Below are 14,144 nucleotides of genomic sequence, written 5' to 3' on the forward strand. Positions count from 1 at the left end.
TTTCGGGCCTAGACCCGAAGGCCCGAAACGTCAGCCTTCCTGCTCCTCTGATGCTGCTTGGCCTGCTGTGTTCATCCAGCTCTGCACCTTGTTATTTTGTTTCTGTTTGTTTTTCCATACATTTCTGAAGTATACAGGCACAATAACTCATTATTGAATTTCCACACAAAATTTGGAATACAGAAATGTTTGGATGGGGAGCAATTTGTTAGAAGTGTCCAGGAAGGTTTCTTGAAAAAGTATGTGGATAGTCCAATGAGGGAGGGGGCATTGTGATCAAAGTTTCAGTGCTGGAGCATTTTGGGAGTAGTGACCATAATTACATAAATTTTCAGATACAAGGACAAGAATTGACATCAGATGAAGGTGTTAAAACTCGGGGAAAACCAACAATAACTGAATTAGGCAAGAATTGGAGCATGTAGATTGCTGTTTGAGGGTAAATCCACATTTGAAATGTGGAGTCTTTTATGGGCCAGTTGATTAGAGTGCAGAACAAGCATAGCTCATTTCAAAATGCCTATAAGGACAGGAATGGCAGGATTGGGGAACCTTGGATGACTGTGGAAATTATCAGCTTAGTCAAAAAAAAAAGCATACCCTACAACAGATGAATCAATGAAGAGTATAGAGAAAGCAGTAAGGAGCTCAAATAGGGAGTTAGGAGGGCTAAAGGGGGCTATGAAATCTCCTTGAGCAGCAGCATTAATGAGAATCCCAACAATTTTAAACATATATTGGGGCAAGAGAGTAGCTAGGGAAAGAGTAGGCCTTCTCATGGATTAAGTAGGGAGGTTATGTGTGGATCCAGAGGAAATGGGTGAGATCCTTAATGAATACTTTACATCTATATTGAGGGATCTACATGAGAGATGTTGATCTTCATCAACATGAGGGATGTTGAGGTTAGGGAAAGATGTGTGAATACCCTTGGCAGGTCAACATAATGAAACTGGAAGTGTCCCAGGATACTGTGGGAGGCAAGGGAGGAAATAGCTGGGGACTTAACAGATATATTTGCATCCTCTTTGGCCTCAGGCAAGGTTCCAGAGGACTGGAAAATGGCCAAAGTTGTCCCTTTGTTTAAGAAGGGAAACAGAGATAATTCAGAAAATTACAGGCTGGTGAGCCTGACAGCAGTGGTGGGGAAACTATTGGAGATGACACTGAGATTGAGGATTTATACTCATTTGGAAACCAAAGAATGTCTTGGTGATAGGTAGCATGGGTTTGTGCGGGGAAACTCATGTCTCACCAACTTGATTGAGTTTTTTGAGGAGGTGACAAGAATGATTGATGAGGGAAGGGCAGTGGATATTGTCTACATGGATTTTAGTAAGGCATTTGATAAGGTACCTCATGACAGGCTGGTACAGATGGTAAAATCTCAAAGGATCTAGGGTGAGCTGGCTAGATGGATACAAAACTGGTTTGGTCATAGAAGACAGAGAGTAGTAGTGGAAGGATGCTTTTCAGATTGGAGATCAGTAGCTGGTGGTGTTCCACAGGAGTCAGTGCTGGGACCTTTGTTGTTTGTAATATATACAAATAATCTGGAGAAAAATGTAGGAGGTCTGCTTGATAAATTTGTGGATGACACAAAAATTGGGGGGGTTACAGATAGTGAGGAGGATTGTCAAAGGATACAGCAGTATAGATGTAGATTGCAGATTTGGGTAGAAGAAATGGCGGATGGAGTTTAATTCAGACTAATGCAAGATTATGCATTTTAGAAGATCAAATTCAGGTGCGAATTATACAATAAATAGCAGATGCCTTAGGAGCATTGATATACAAAGGGATCTGAGTGTACAGGTTCATAGATCCCTGAAACTGGCAACATAGGAGGATAAAGTGACCAAGAAGGCATTCAGTACACTTGCCTTCATTGGCCGGGACATCAAATATAAAAGTTGGCAAGGTATTTTACGGCTGTACAGAACTTTAGTTAGCCCACATTTGGCATATTGCATACCGTTCTGGTCGCCACACTAGCAGAATGACGTGGATGATCGAGAGAGGGTGCAGAGAAGGTTTACGACGATGTTGCCTGGTCTGGAGGATTTTGGTTATGAGGAAAGGTTGGATAAACCTGGATTATTTTCATTGAAAAGACGGAGGTTGAGGAGTGACTTCATAGAGGTCTGTAAAATTATGGGAACAATGTTATGGCTGCAATGACATGGTGTAGCTATTACCTTCTTGATACCACTGGCATTTTACACAGTGGGGAAGGTGACAAATTACCTACATGAGGGGTTCTTTCCACCATTACTGGTATTTTGTTAGAAGCACGCCAGTACTTAAACATATTAGCAGAATGCAAGGTATATCGTGGCTATTCCTCCTGTGGGTTTGGAGACCTTCCTGACTCGTAACTCCATGGTCCATGGAGGGCACACAATAGCAGCAAGAACTGCTTGGTTGAAAGACCCTAATGATGAATCCCATCCATTTCCATGGAAGCCTGCATAACCTGCCCTACTTATCCTCACAAAATGCATTTCTCCATTTAGCTAGAAGTGACCACCAGTTTCAAGGTCACTGCTGGGATTGAAGAGCTGTTGGTCTTCTCATTGATTAGCAGTTCCTCACTTCTTAACAAGTGTGAAAGCATTGAAGTGGTCAAAACTCCCCACTGACAAATGGGAGTTCCTGGCTTGTGACCGATCAAAATGGAGAACTGTGGATGCTGGAGGTCTTAAATAAAAACAGGAAGTGCCAGAGAAACTCACTAGGTTTAGCAACATTAGTGCAGAGAGAAACAAAGCTAACTTTCTGGGTCTGATCTGACTCTTCTCTGGAACTGAAGGGGGCTGGAAAATGATGGTTTTATGCTGTCTACAAATGGAGAGGAGGACCAAATGGGACAGATACTGAGGGTGTCCAGAGCAAAAGACAAAGGGAAGTAGAGGATGGCATGGAAATAGAGGATATAGATGCAACATAGGTATTAATGGTCAAATAGGTATGAATAGTCAAAAATAGCTTGGCTTTGCACAAAGCAAACCTTTGAAAAGACAGTGGGTGCCTGCATATGCACCTGTGTGTTGTTGGTGGGGCAATGGTGATGATGTAATCAAAATGGAGGAAAATATCCATGCTCTGAAGACAGCAAAATAGAAAAGGTTTCTTTGAAAACGCACAGCATTTTGATTCTTTGTTGAGAGTTTGAATACCAAAGAATCATAGAACCCCTGCACTGTGGAAACAGGCTATTTGGCCCAATAAGTCTACACTGCCCTCTGAAGACCCATTCCCCTACCCCTGCATTTCCCATGTCTAACCCAAACATCCCTGGGCATTAAGGGCAATTTAGCATAGCCAATTCACCTACCCTGCACATCTTTGGACTGTGGGAGGAAACCAGAGCACCTGGAGGAAACCCACACAGACATGGAGAAGAATATGCAAACTCCACACAGACAGTTGCCTGAGGCTGGAATTGAACCTAGGTTACTGGCACTGTGAGGCAGCAGTGCTAACCACTGAGCCACCATGCCGCCCAACTAATTGTAAGAAAAGACAAAGAACAGAGTGAATAGAGTGCTCAAACTGGCATACACTGATATACAGCATAAAAGCAAGGAAGTGATGCTACACCTCTACAAATCATTGTTCAGACCACATTTGGAGTATTGTGTTCTATGCATCTTATTTAAGGAAGGATGTTAAAACCCTGGAGAAAATTTCAAAGGACGTTTACTAGAATGATATTAGGAATGAAGGATTTTAGTAACAAAAAAAAAGACTAGAGCAATTAGGCTTGTTCTCCTTTGAGCAAAGAAGATTAAGAAGCAACCTTATTGAGGTGTTCAAAATTATGGACCATTTTGACAAGACAAAGAAGGATATTCTGTTTTCACTAGTTGGTATGTCAGTAACTAGATATCACAAATTCAAAATTGTTAGCAACAGAGCTAGGAGTGAAATGCGGAGAAACTTCTTTACTCGGACAGTTGTTAGGATTTGGAATGCGTTGCCTGGGAGACTGGCAGAGGCTTCAAAAGAGAGCTGGATACATTTGAATGTGGTGAATTTAGAGGGCTAGGAGACGGGTTGGAGAGTCAGACTAGCTGGTAGCTTTTTCGGGAACCAATACAGACACAATGGGTCAAATGGCCTCCTTCTGTCCTGGAAAATTCTATGATTCTATGATTCAAACTTCCCAATTACTCATCTACCTGACCCTCCAATCACCACCTGTCCTGCATATGGCACAGTCTCCACATTTTGCGTTGGACTACCAGTCAACTCAGAACCCATCAAACCAGACAGGAAGTAGATTATCCTTGATGCCAAAGTATTCCCAAAGATGGAAAAAAATGAATTCTTGAGTACAGGGCAATTAAGGATTGCCTGAGGATCATAAAGTCCAGTTGGGATTCCATGATTAACCAAGGTGGGGTTTCCCAGATTTTTTTGGGCATTGATTGAACCGATTAAATCGTGCCATTATATCCTTTCATTCCGTGATAGCTTATTCTACATTTTATCCTACCAAATTTCATAAGCAAAGCCTCTCAATCATCTAAACTTGAGAGCATTTTAATTCAAACCATATTTATTGAACTGGTCATCTTATTCAATCCCCAGTCGTGCACTCAGATCTGTGTGGGAGTATTCGCAGACATGTTTAATCTCACCTTACTATTGTGATGATACTGTGGCTTTAAGAGGTATATTTTATCCTGGCTTCTCTTGAAGAGAGGTTATAAGTTGATGGTATTGAGCAGTCTACCAGAGCCACTAAAGTAAACAACTTGTGAGGTCTTATTCCAAAGTTGGAACAATTGAAACAGCCTGAATACCACAGAACCATGATTCTATTTCTAGTTTTCAGCAGTTGTCCCTGGAGTCTCAGCAGGATGTGAAGCTGCAGTAAATCTCTCCCGGCTGCTTTTTCCTCCTTGACTGATGGAGTTGCATGTGAGATAATGTGTTTTCTGAATTTGCCTTTCAGCAAGGGTGTATTTATAAGAATCCAACTCAAAAATTTCACAATATATAAGACATTGTTTTAGATGTGAAATAAAGTAAAATAAAAGGCTTAACTCAGTATTTGATTGGCATTTTAAAGCAAATAATCATTCAGAAGAGGAAGATTACACGTCTAAGTTGTCCAGGCTTCCAGGGCAGCTCAGATGATTGCCATGGAATGAAACCATTGTGCCGGATTCCTGGATAATGTTTCTGCATGTTTTTTTTGTTATCAATAACCAACAATACATAGATCTAGTGTACTAATTCTCAGCTACTTGAGGTGAAGGAAAACTATTGCGGGTCTTCAATAAAATGATCACATACATATAGATTCTAGTAAAGTGATAAAATTGGTAACTCTGTCATATGATGCTCCCTGTTCAGCCAAGTATTGTATCACAGTGAGCTGTTCAATGCATTCATAAATTGCAATATGCTAATATTACAGATGTCTCCTAGAATGCCTTAGGCGTGGAGAGAAGATAAATATTGAAACTAATTGAAATAATTCCACAGAGGCCAGTATCCCATCACCAAGTCACCCGTTATTTGGACATGAAGCATCCTTGACACTGATCCAACTTCTTCGCAGCCAGCTTGCAGGGTGAACAGAACCTCTGACACTCTGTCAGCCAGGGCTCCCTGACTGGACCAAATTAACATCCCCAATCAGGGAACTCATATTCTATGAGATCCACTTGGCTTACGTCATTACAATTGGCACATCCCTCCCCCTCTGAGTCTTAGGACATAGGCTTGTTCTTCCTTTGTAGCACTGGTTCAGGTTCCTCCAAACTCTGCCTCTGATATGGGCGGCATGTAACACACAGAAGCTTGCCTCTTGCACCCAAGTGTCTCGGAAGAAATTCATTTTCCTCTTCAGGTGGCAAAGGCATTGAGGTGGCAACATCCACTATGCCCATCTCAGATTCTAAGGTATCTCCAACGCTTGACAGAGTAGGAGAACTCATGGGTTCCAGAATAGTCAGAAAGGCAGTCGAGGAGCCGGACATATTTTGCTCCTGCACCGTTTGCAAGTTTTCAGCTTTCATATGGTCCATGTGCTTGTTCAGGACAATCACACCTACCCGAACTCTATAAGTCACTTGACCTTTCAACCATGCCTTTTATCCATGCAGGGCCATTCCTGTCATTCCTACACCAAACTTTGTCCCCTGAGGTAAACTGTGTTGTCTTGCCTAGCAGAGTCTTATATCTGGTGTTTCTGATGTCATTTCACCCTGTCTCCATCCCCACCCCCCAACACATGCCACCCCACAACCTTCCCACCACACAAACACACACACACACGCACACACAAACACACACAGAATTCCATGGTGCAGAGTCTTCTCCCCATTAGCAACTCTGCTGGAGCTAACCCTGTAGTTGCATGAGGGTTGGTCCCATAATCAAATAGGAACTATGTCAGTTAAGTGGTCTTGAGTGAAGCTGTAGGCTATTTCTTCAAGCCTGCCTTTAAAGTTTGGATTGCTCTTTCAGCCAGGCCATTGGATGACGGATGGTATGGAGATGTTCTGATGTAATGAATACCATTTGACTTTAGGAAATATTCAAACTTCCTGCTAGTAAACAATGGCCTGTAATCTGTGACCGACACTTCTGGGAGTTTGTGTTGTATAAAAGATGTATGCAATTTTTCTATCGTCATCCCTGTATCTGATGAATTCACCCTAGGCATGTCCAATAACTTTGAGCAGGTGTCCACAATGACTCAGTTCTTTGAGCCCATGAAAGGACCAAGTGCAGGATTTGTCCAGCTATTGCCATGAATGTGGGGGAGCTGCTGGCGGTACATTTTGTCCTGGTAGGCACTCTGGGCACTTTCCCACTAACGCAGCTTTGTCTGCATCCAATCATAGCCACCAAACATAACTTCTTGCCAACATTTTTAATTTGGAAACACTTGAGTGACCCTAGTGGAGCTCAGTGAGTATCAGATGGGGAACTTTGCTTGTGACAATCTCTCTTGCTCCCCATAATAATATAACATCTTCTAATGTGATCTGGTCTTTCTGGGTCCGAAAAGGTTTCAATTCTGGTCGTCACGGCTCTTTGGCTTCCCCCATCATCATCAATTGTTTCAGCTTTGCCAAAACTGGATCTTTTGCTTCCAAAGTCAGATACTGTCAGCTGCGACTGGCAGTGCATCCAGAAAATTTAAAACCATTATGGACCCTTCCAGTGGCGGTACCATCAATGATGTATCTGCCAGTGGGAGGCAAGTCAATACACTTGCATTTGCTATTTGGCCTTTTGGACGGTGTTCCAACTTGTATTTATATGCACTTAGTGTTAGAACCCACTGCTGAATTCCGCCTGAGCCATGGGTGACACTGCCTTGTTCTCTCTAAGTAGACCTAGCAGGGATTTGTGGTCCATTATTATTAAAAATTTACTTTTGTGGAATTTCCTGACTGAATATGACTGCTAATTCTGGACATATTTATACTCTGCATTAGCCAAAATCCTGGATGCAAACGTTATTGGACATTCCTCTTCAATGGGCCAGTTATGAGCTAATACTACCCCAATGCTGTACCAGGAGGCATCACATGTCAATACCAGATCTCGCTTGGGACCATAATGTGCCAACACCTTAGAAATGATAGCTGTTTCTTCATATACCTGAACACTATGACTTGGCAACGCGATCATTTCCAATGGGGACACTTTTTAAAGAGTTGATGCTAAAGTGCCAGGATGGAAGCCAGGTTATTTTTGAATTTTGCAGCCCAAGGAAAGACTTAGGTTCCAGTACAGATGTGGGAGCCAGGGCACTTTTGATCACCCTCACTTTATCTTCCAACAGGTGTAACCCAATCTTGTCAACTCTGTAAACCAAGTAGGTCACTTGGGGTGCCTGGAACACACATTTTTCCATTCTAAGGCATATGCCCAATTGGGAGAAACATAAGGACTATGTCCAAGTTCCCTAAGTGCTCCTTATTGGTCTCCCTGTTATTAGCATGTCATCTAGATAAATGGCGACCTGGGATAGACCTTGTAAAATGTTCTCCATTGTCCACTGAAAAATTTTACGGCCTGACGATACCCCAAACGGCAGCCTTGTACATTGGTATTGGGGTATAATTAATTATAGTATACTTCTGAGAATCCTCAGAAGGCATGTATGATTGGCTCATGTCAGCTTCAAGAAAGACAGCACCCCCCCTGCCAGCATTGGTATAAGTCTTCTACATGAGGGACTGGATACTTGCAAAAAGTGATTTACAGTTTGTTTAAAATCCCCACAAAGGTGAACTGACATGTCTGGTTTCACAATCAGTACAACCGGTGCTGCCCATTCCATAAAATGAATTAGTTTAATGATTCACTTTCTAGCCTTCTGATTTCTGCTTCTACTTGTGCACATAAGGCAAATGGCACTGGGCAGGCCTTGCAGAATCCTGGAATTGGTTCCTGGTCAACATGCAAGGTGGCCTTGGTTCCTTTGACAGTGCCTACACCTTCCTGAAAAACCTCCAGGTATTTAATTAGGGCTTCACCCAGGCAGCCATTTTCTAATCAAAAAATGTTGAACCAATCTGGATGAATCGCAAACAATTTTGCCCCATCATGCTTGGGCCCGAGCCTTTTACTACAGTCAGTGGTGACTGAACCAGTTGCTTCTCATGAGAGACCGGAATCAAAGTTGTACATTTAACCTTGGGTCTGCATGATGGCTCAGTGGTTAGCATTGCTGCCTCACAGTGCCAGGGACCCAGAATCAATTCCAGCCTCAGGTGACTGTCTGTGTGGCTTTTGCACATTCTCCAGGTGCTCTGGTTTCCTTCCACAGTCCAAAGATGTGCAGGATAGGTAGATTGGCCATGCTAATTTTCCCATTGTGTCCAGAGATGTGTAGGTTAGGTGGGTTAGAAAAGTGTGCTCCTGAAGAAATTCACTCGCAAGAGTCACCTTTGAGTTGGGGTAAGGATTTCTGGCATTGTGCCATTCTTTGGGCAACTTGACTTGTTTGATCCTGTCATGGAAGACTGGGTCCAGGATGTGAAAAGAATGCATTACATTTCCAGGGAAATGATGTTGGGGCAGATGAAAAACAGTGAGTAATTCTGCTGACTGCTTGTGGTTTCACAGGTTTTTTTTTTGGTTATTCAGAGCCTAACTTTCTCTGAGGCACCAGACACTAAATCCTAAACTAAAGTTGCCGAATTTTGTTAAGGAATATTATAACCCTAAGAATCCCCCAATTCTGAGCTGCAATCGGTTTTACTCAGCAATTTGGTTATCATTTATGCCTGCTTGTGAGCAGTTTTGCTCTAATGTTGTAAATGTACCCTTTTAAATAATTATCTTCTTCCCTTTTGGAAGTTATGACAATCTTTTTTCACCACCAGAGGCAATTCTACTCTTCTAATTTTCTCAGGCTGTTAGAAGTCCCATTGTACACTCCCAACAATGTAATTGCTCCTTTTTGGTTTTTGAGTTCTATGGCTTTATTTGTTTCTAAGATGTCATTTCTCCTTTCTGCTGTAATTGATTCCCTCATCAATATTGCAACACCCTCCTCTTTTACTTTCTTCCCCATTTTCTTTGCACCTCATATTCCTTCTCAGGCACCTTCAGCCCAATGGCCTAAACATGGTTTTAAAATCTCCCCACCCCCGGCCTCATCCCATGTCCGACCCTCCCTCTCATCCCCGCCTCCTTGACCTGACACAACCTATCCATCTTCTCTCCCACTTATCTGCCCCTCACCATCTCCCTACTTGCACTGACCTATCACAATCCCACCTACCTTCCACATCCCCACCCTCCTTTCTCTATTTAGTTCTGAGCTCCCTTTGCCCTCCCCATTTCTGAAGAAGGGTCCCGACCTGAAACTTCAACTTCTCCTTCTCCTCTGATGCTGACTGGCCTGCTGTGTTCCTCCAGCTCTGCACTGTGTTATCCTGGAATATTGAGCTGTAATCCTGTCCCTCTCCCATCCTTGTATCAGTGATAGCAATGACATCATACCCCAATGTTTTAATTTCTGCTGTCAAGTCATCTCTCTAGTTTGTCAGACTATTTGAATTTGCATTAAAATAAATTGCCTTGCCAAACTCCACTTGTGCCTCAAATGGCCTATAGTTTCTACGCTTTCCTGAATCACTTGCTGTCTCTTTTCATTTTGCCCATTCATTTTCCCTTGCTGACCCTTCTCTTAGGATCCAATACCCCCTGCCAAGTTAGTTTAAACAACATTAATGAACCTCACCACAAGGATGCTGATCCCATTCCGGTCAGGTGCAAACCATCTGCCCACTGTCCCCAGAAACAGTCCCAATGTCCCAGAAATCTTAAACCATACCTCCCACCTGCACCATCTCTCATTCATTTGGACTAACCTCGTATTTTTATACTCAGCAGCATGTGGCATTGGAAGTAGTCTAGAGATTACTAGCTTTAGGATCATGTTTTTTTAATCTACTTCTGAGCTCCCTAAATTCTGCTTGCAAGACCCCAAATTCACATTTTTTTTCCCAATTTGTATTTTCTTGAGGAAAAGATCTGCTCTGTAATGAAATTGCAAAACACACATACAAAGAGAAATTTTACATATTATTTTACATAAATTTTACTTTTTAAAAATTGTATTCACAGCTAGAGGTCTCACTTGCTGGTAACCAGATCAGAAAATCATCCTGTATTGGATGTAAACCTGTGGGACATGTGTCAGGAACATACATTTGTAAAACTAACCAAACATCACACTAAAGAAATCTCCTCTTTCGCTAGGTAATAGTGATTTAAAGGACAGTATAAATTTCAATGGGAATTCAATGTTTTACAAAGCAGAGAGGCATTATCTCAGACAAACTTATTACTTACACTTATATCTTCTAGATCCAAATGGTTGAGAATAATGTTGTTGCGTTTCCAAATTATTGGAGGCCTTAGGATCCCCTGAATTGAACATGTTAGGACTGCACTTTGTCCTACTGTTGCTGAGGTGATACTCACTTCCTGTCCTTCTGCCAGGTTCAGTTGAATCACCTCTGGAAGAGTGACAATATTTGTTAGTTTAATTAACATTGACTGCCCAAATAATCAAAACTTTCTATAGCTATTAGGTAGGTTACATTGCTAGCAGAATATACTGGAATTTACTGCACTCCAAATGATTAAACTGTACTGGAAGTATATGTTAAGAGTTCATTTCCTCACTCTTCCACACTGCTCCATCTAAAGCAATATGCTTTCACAAACGATGCTGGTTTAGCAAAACAAAAATTCTAAACTGAGCAGTGTTTCAAGCTTTTGAAAGTTTTCTGCACTATTTTGAATCATCGAGTCCATGCATTCCTCCAAACAGTATCCCACCCACACTATGGGCAATTTAGAGTCATACAATTATAGAGTACTACAGCACGGAGACAGGCACTTCAGCTCAAACTCATCCACGCTGACCAAAATGTCCATCCATGCTAATTCAATTTCCCTGCACTTGGCCCACATCCTTCTAAACCTTTCCTATCCATGTATTTGTTCAAATGCTTTTTAAATGTTGTTAATGTACCCGCCTCAACCACTTCCACTGGCAGCTCATTTGACATGTGTACCATCCTCTGTGTAAAAGTGTTGCTCTGAGATTCTCATGTATTCTTTTCCCTCTTACCTTAGCATGACCAACCCACTGAACCTGCCACCTTTGGGCTGTGGGAGGAAACCAGAGCCCACCCGGAGGGAACACATACAGACACTGGGAGGTTGTGCAACCTCCACACAGACAGTCACCTAAGGCTGGAATCGAACCTAGGCCCTGGCACTGTGAAGTAGCAGTGTGAGCCACTGACCAACCATGCCACTCTTCTCCATCTAAAGCAATATGTTTTCACAAATGATATTAGTTTAACAAAACAGAAAAAAACTGTGTAGGTTAGGAGGATTAGCCATGGGAAATGCAGAGGGTGGGTATGGGTGAAATAAGGGTCAGTGTAAACTTAATGGGCCGAAAGGCTTGCTTCCACAGGGATACTGTCATTCTATACCACATCCAAAGACTGCAGAAAACTTTCAAAAGTTTTAAGTAGTGGTCAGTTTAGAATATAGAGTTGTGGAGGAGTGACAAAACTAAATCTAACACATACTTCTAGCACAGTTTAATCATTTAGAGTTGCAGCAAATTCTGGTATATTTTACTAACAATGTAAATTCTGACTTGTTAAGATGCAGGGATAGCAAGCGAAACCAAATCAGCCTCACTATCACTAGATCTGTAATACAGTGAAATTAAAACATTTAATGACCGTCAAAATTGCTTTACAAATAACAGATCTTAGACACCAAGTTTATAACTTAAAATAAAAATTACAGTTTATTATTAAGAATGTAACTTTATCAGAACAAATTGTTTTAGCAGTGAATATCAGGTGTTCATGAAATCCTTTGTTGATGAGTTGGATTACAATAGGCAGGACTGTGTCCTGCTTGAATTTTGAAGGCACTGGTCAATGCAAACAACTTCAGCTTCTGGATACTTTTGCTTATTTCTTATAGTCTGGGGTTCTTTTCTCAGAACTTCCAACAAGTTCATAACTGGAGAATAACAGCCTCCCAGTTCAACAGCTTCTAAAGCAAAACTGTCTCCTTTCTATACCCAGTCAGAGCCATTGTGTTCTCTTTCCTTTTCAACATTCTCTGTGGTTAACTGGCCATTACTGGTCCTACTTTGACTGACCATTTCAACATCTAACCAAATGCCTGTCTATGAGCATAATAACATTCTGGTATTAAATCATCCATACTGTTCATAAAGCAGTAATTAACCTGCAATATCTTTCCAGACTTGTTGCTGAAAGGAAAAATCAATCCCGAGCGTCAGGGCAACTTTCAAGTGAGAGATCTCCTGTTCAAACAATTTGAATTATTGGATCCCTAAAATGTTCATTAGACCGTTATTTTGATTAAACCACTTCCCTCTTGCTCTGATTATAAATCAAAAGGAATTTCCATTCCTCATGTAAGCTCCTTGATTTGTCGAACCAGATGCTTATACATCGATACCTTATTGAAACAAGCTGACTCCAGAAATTTACCATCATCTTCAAACCTGACGGTCACGTGAACCACTGCAATCTGTTGCTTATTTTTGAAGATTCAAGTCTGATTTCCAGAAAGGACCTACATCATTCTTTAATTGTGACTCAATATACATTACCCACCCATTTTTCCCAATTATTGGTGTAATCCTATTGTGCCTCTTAATCTTTATGTTCTTGCCAAATCAGCAAAGACCTGAAATGTGTGAAATTGTTTCAAAGGAGGACTCACATCTTCTACAATCTTTCCAAGAATGTGGCCAACCTCTGGACACTGTCATCCTAGTAAAGTATAAATTATAATGTAGCAACGATCCATTGATAAATTCTGGATGACTTAATACAATAAAAGGTTGTATCCAAGAATTGGAGACTATATTATTCTTTAAATAACTGACCCCGACTCCTTGACTTGTTAATTTAGTTCATTTTGCTATCTCCTAATCTCTTCATCTGCCATAATCAAAGGCTGGTTCTTCCTTAGATATTAATTGTTCTACACCAGGCTCGCTGTTGGAGGACTGATTTTCTGTTCAAGAGTAAAACTTTTCACCTCTTTCAAGATTTTAAGCTCTCTTAATTTTTTAAATAGCATCTATATTACTTATCTTTGAGAACTGAAAAACAGGTTCTAACTACTGAATCTTGAGATTATCCAATGATTCCCTTTTCCTAATAATGGCAATCAGAATTTGCACCCCTAACTTTAGTAAACCCAGTCTTTCATCTCTATTTCTGGCACATAGAATACTGTCTGACGTATGTGGTGGAAGATGGAGGTCTTTTGTTTTCTCTTTTTTTTTCAAAAAAATGTTACTGTTCAAAGTTTAAAGTTCAATTCTGAGCTGCAACTTACAATTCCAAATGAAGAAAATGAGGAAAATAAAAGAAAAGTAATGATGATCTCAACATGCATCCACCCTCAAAAGGATGAAACACTATTTCAATAAAGTGTTTCTTGACCTGGTTATTAATACGTAAAATGACACAGAAGACACGAATCTCGTAGCCATCCAATTCTTTCTCCAACCAGATTCTTAGTTACGAGATAGTAGGAACTGCAGATGCTGGAGAATCTGAGATAACAAGGTG

The 14,144-nt window shown here is 41.2% G+C and overlaps 1 protein-coding gene across 1 annotated transcript in view; it reads right to left on the reverse strand.

The window, feature by feature from the left end:
* The window catches only part of fstl5 (follistatin-like 5), a 495,975-nt gene that overhangs the window by 97,479 nt on the left and 384,352 nt on the right, over nt 1–14,144 (reverse strand). Inside the window, exon 7 of the mRNA XM_048607644.1 lies at nt 10,839–11,009. Coding sequence (XP_048463601.1) covers nt 10,839–11,009 — 171 coding nt within the window. The remainder of the gene's footprint in view (nt 1–10,838; nt 11,010–14,144) is intronic.

This window comes from Rhincodon typus, chromosome 1 (assembly GCF_021869965.1).
Source record: "Rhincodon typus isolate 14 chromosome 1, sRhiTyp1.1, whole genome shotgun sequence".
Lineage (NCBI taxonomy): Eukaryota > Metazoa > Chordata > Chondrichthyes > Orectolobiformes > Rhincodontidae > Rhincodon > Rhincodon typus.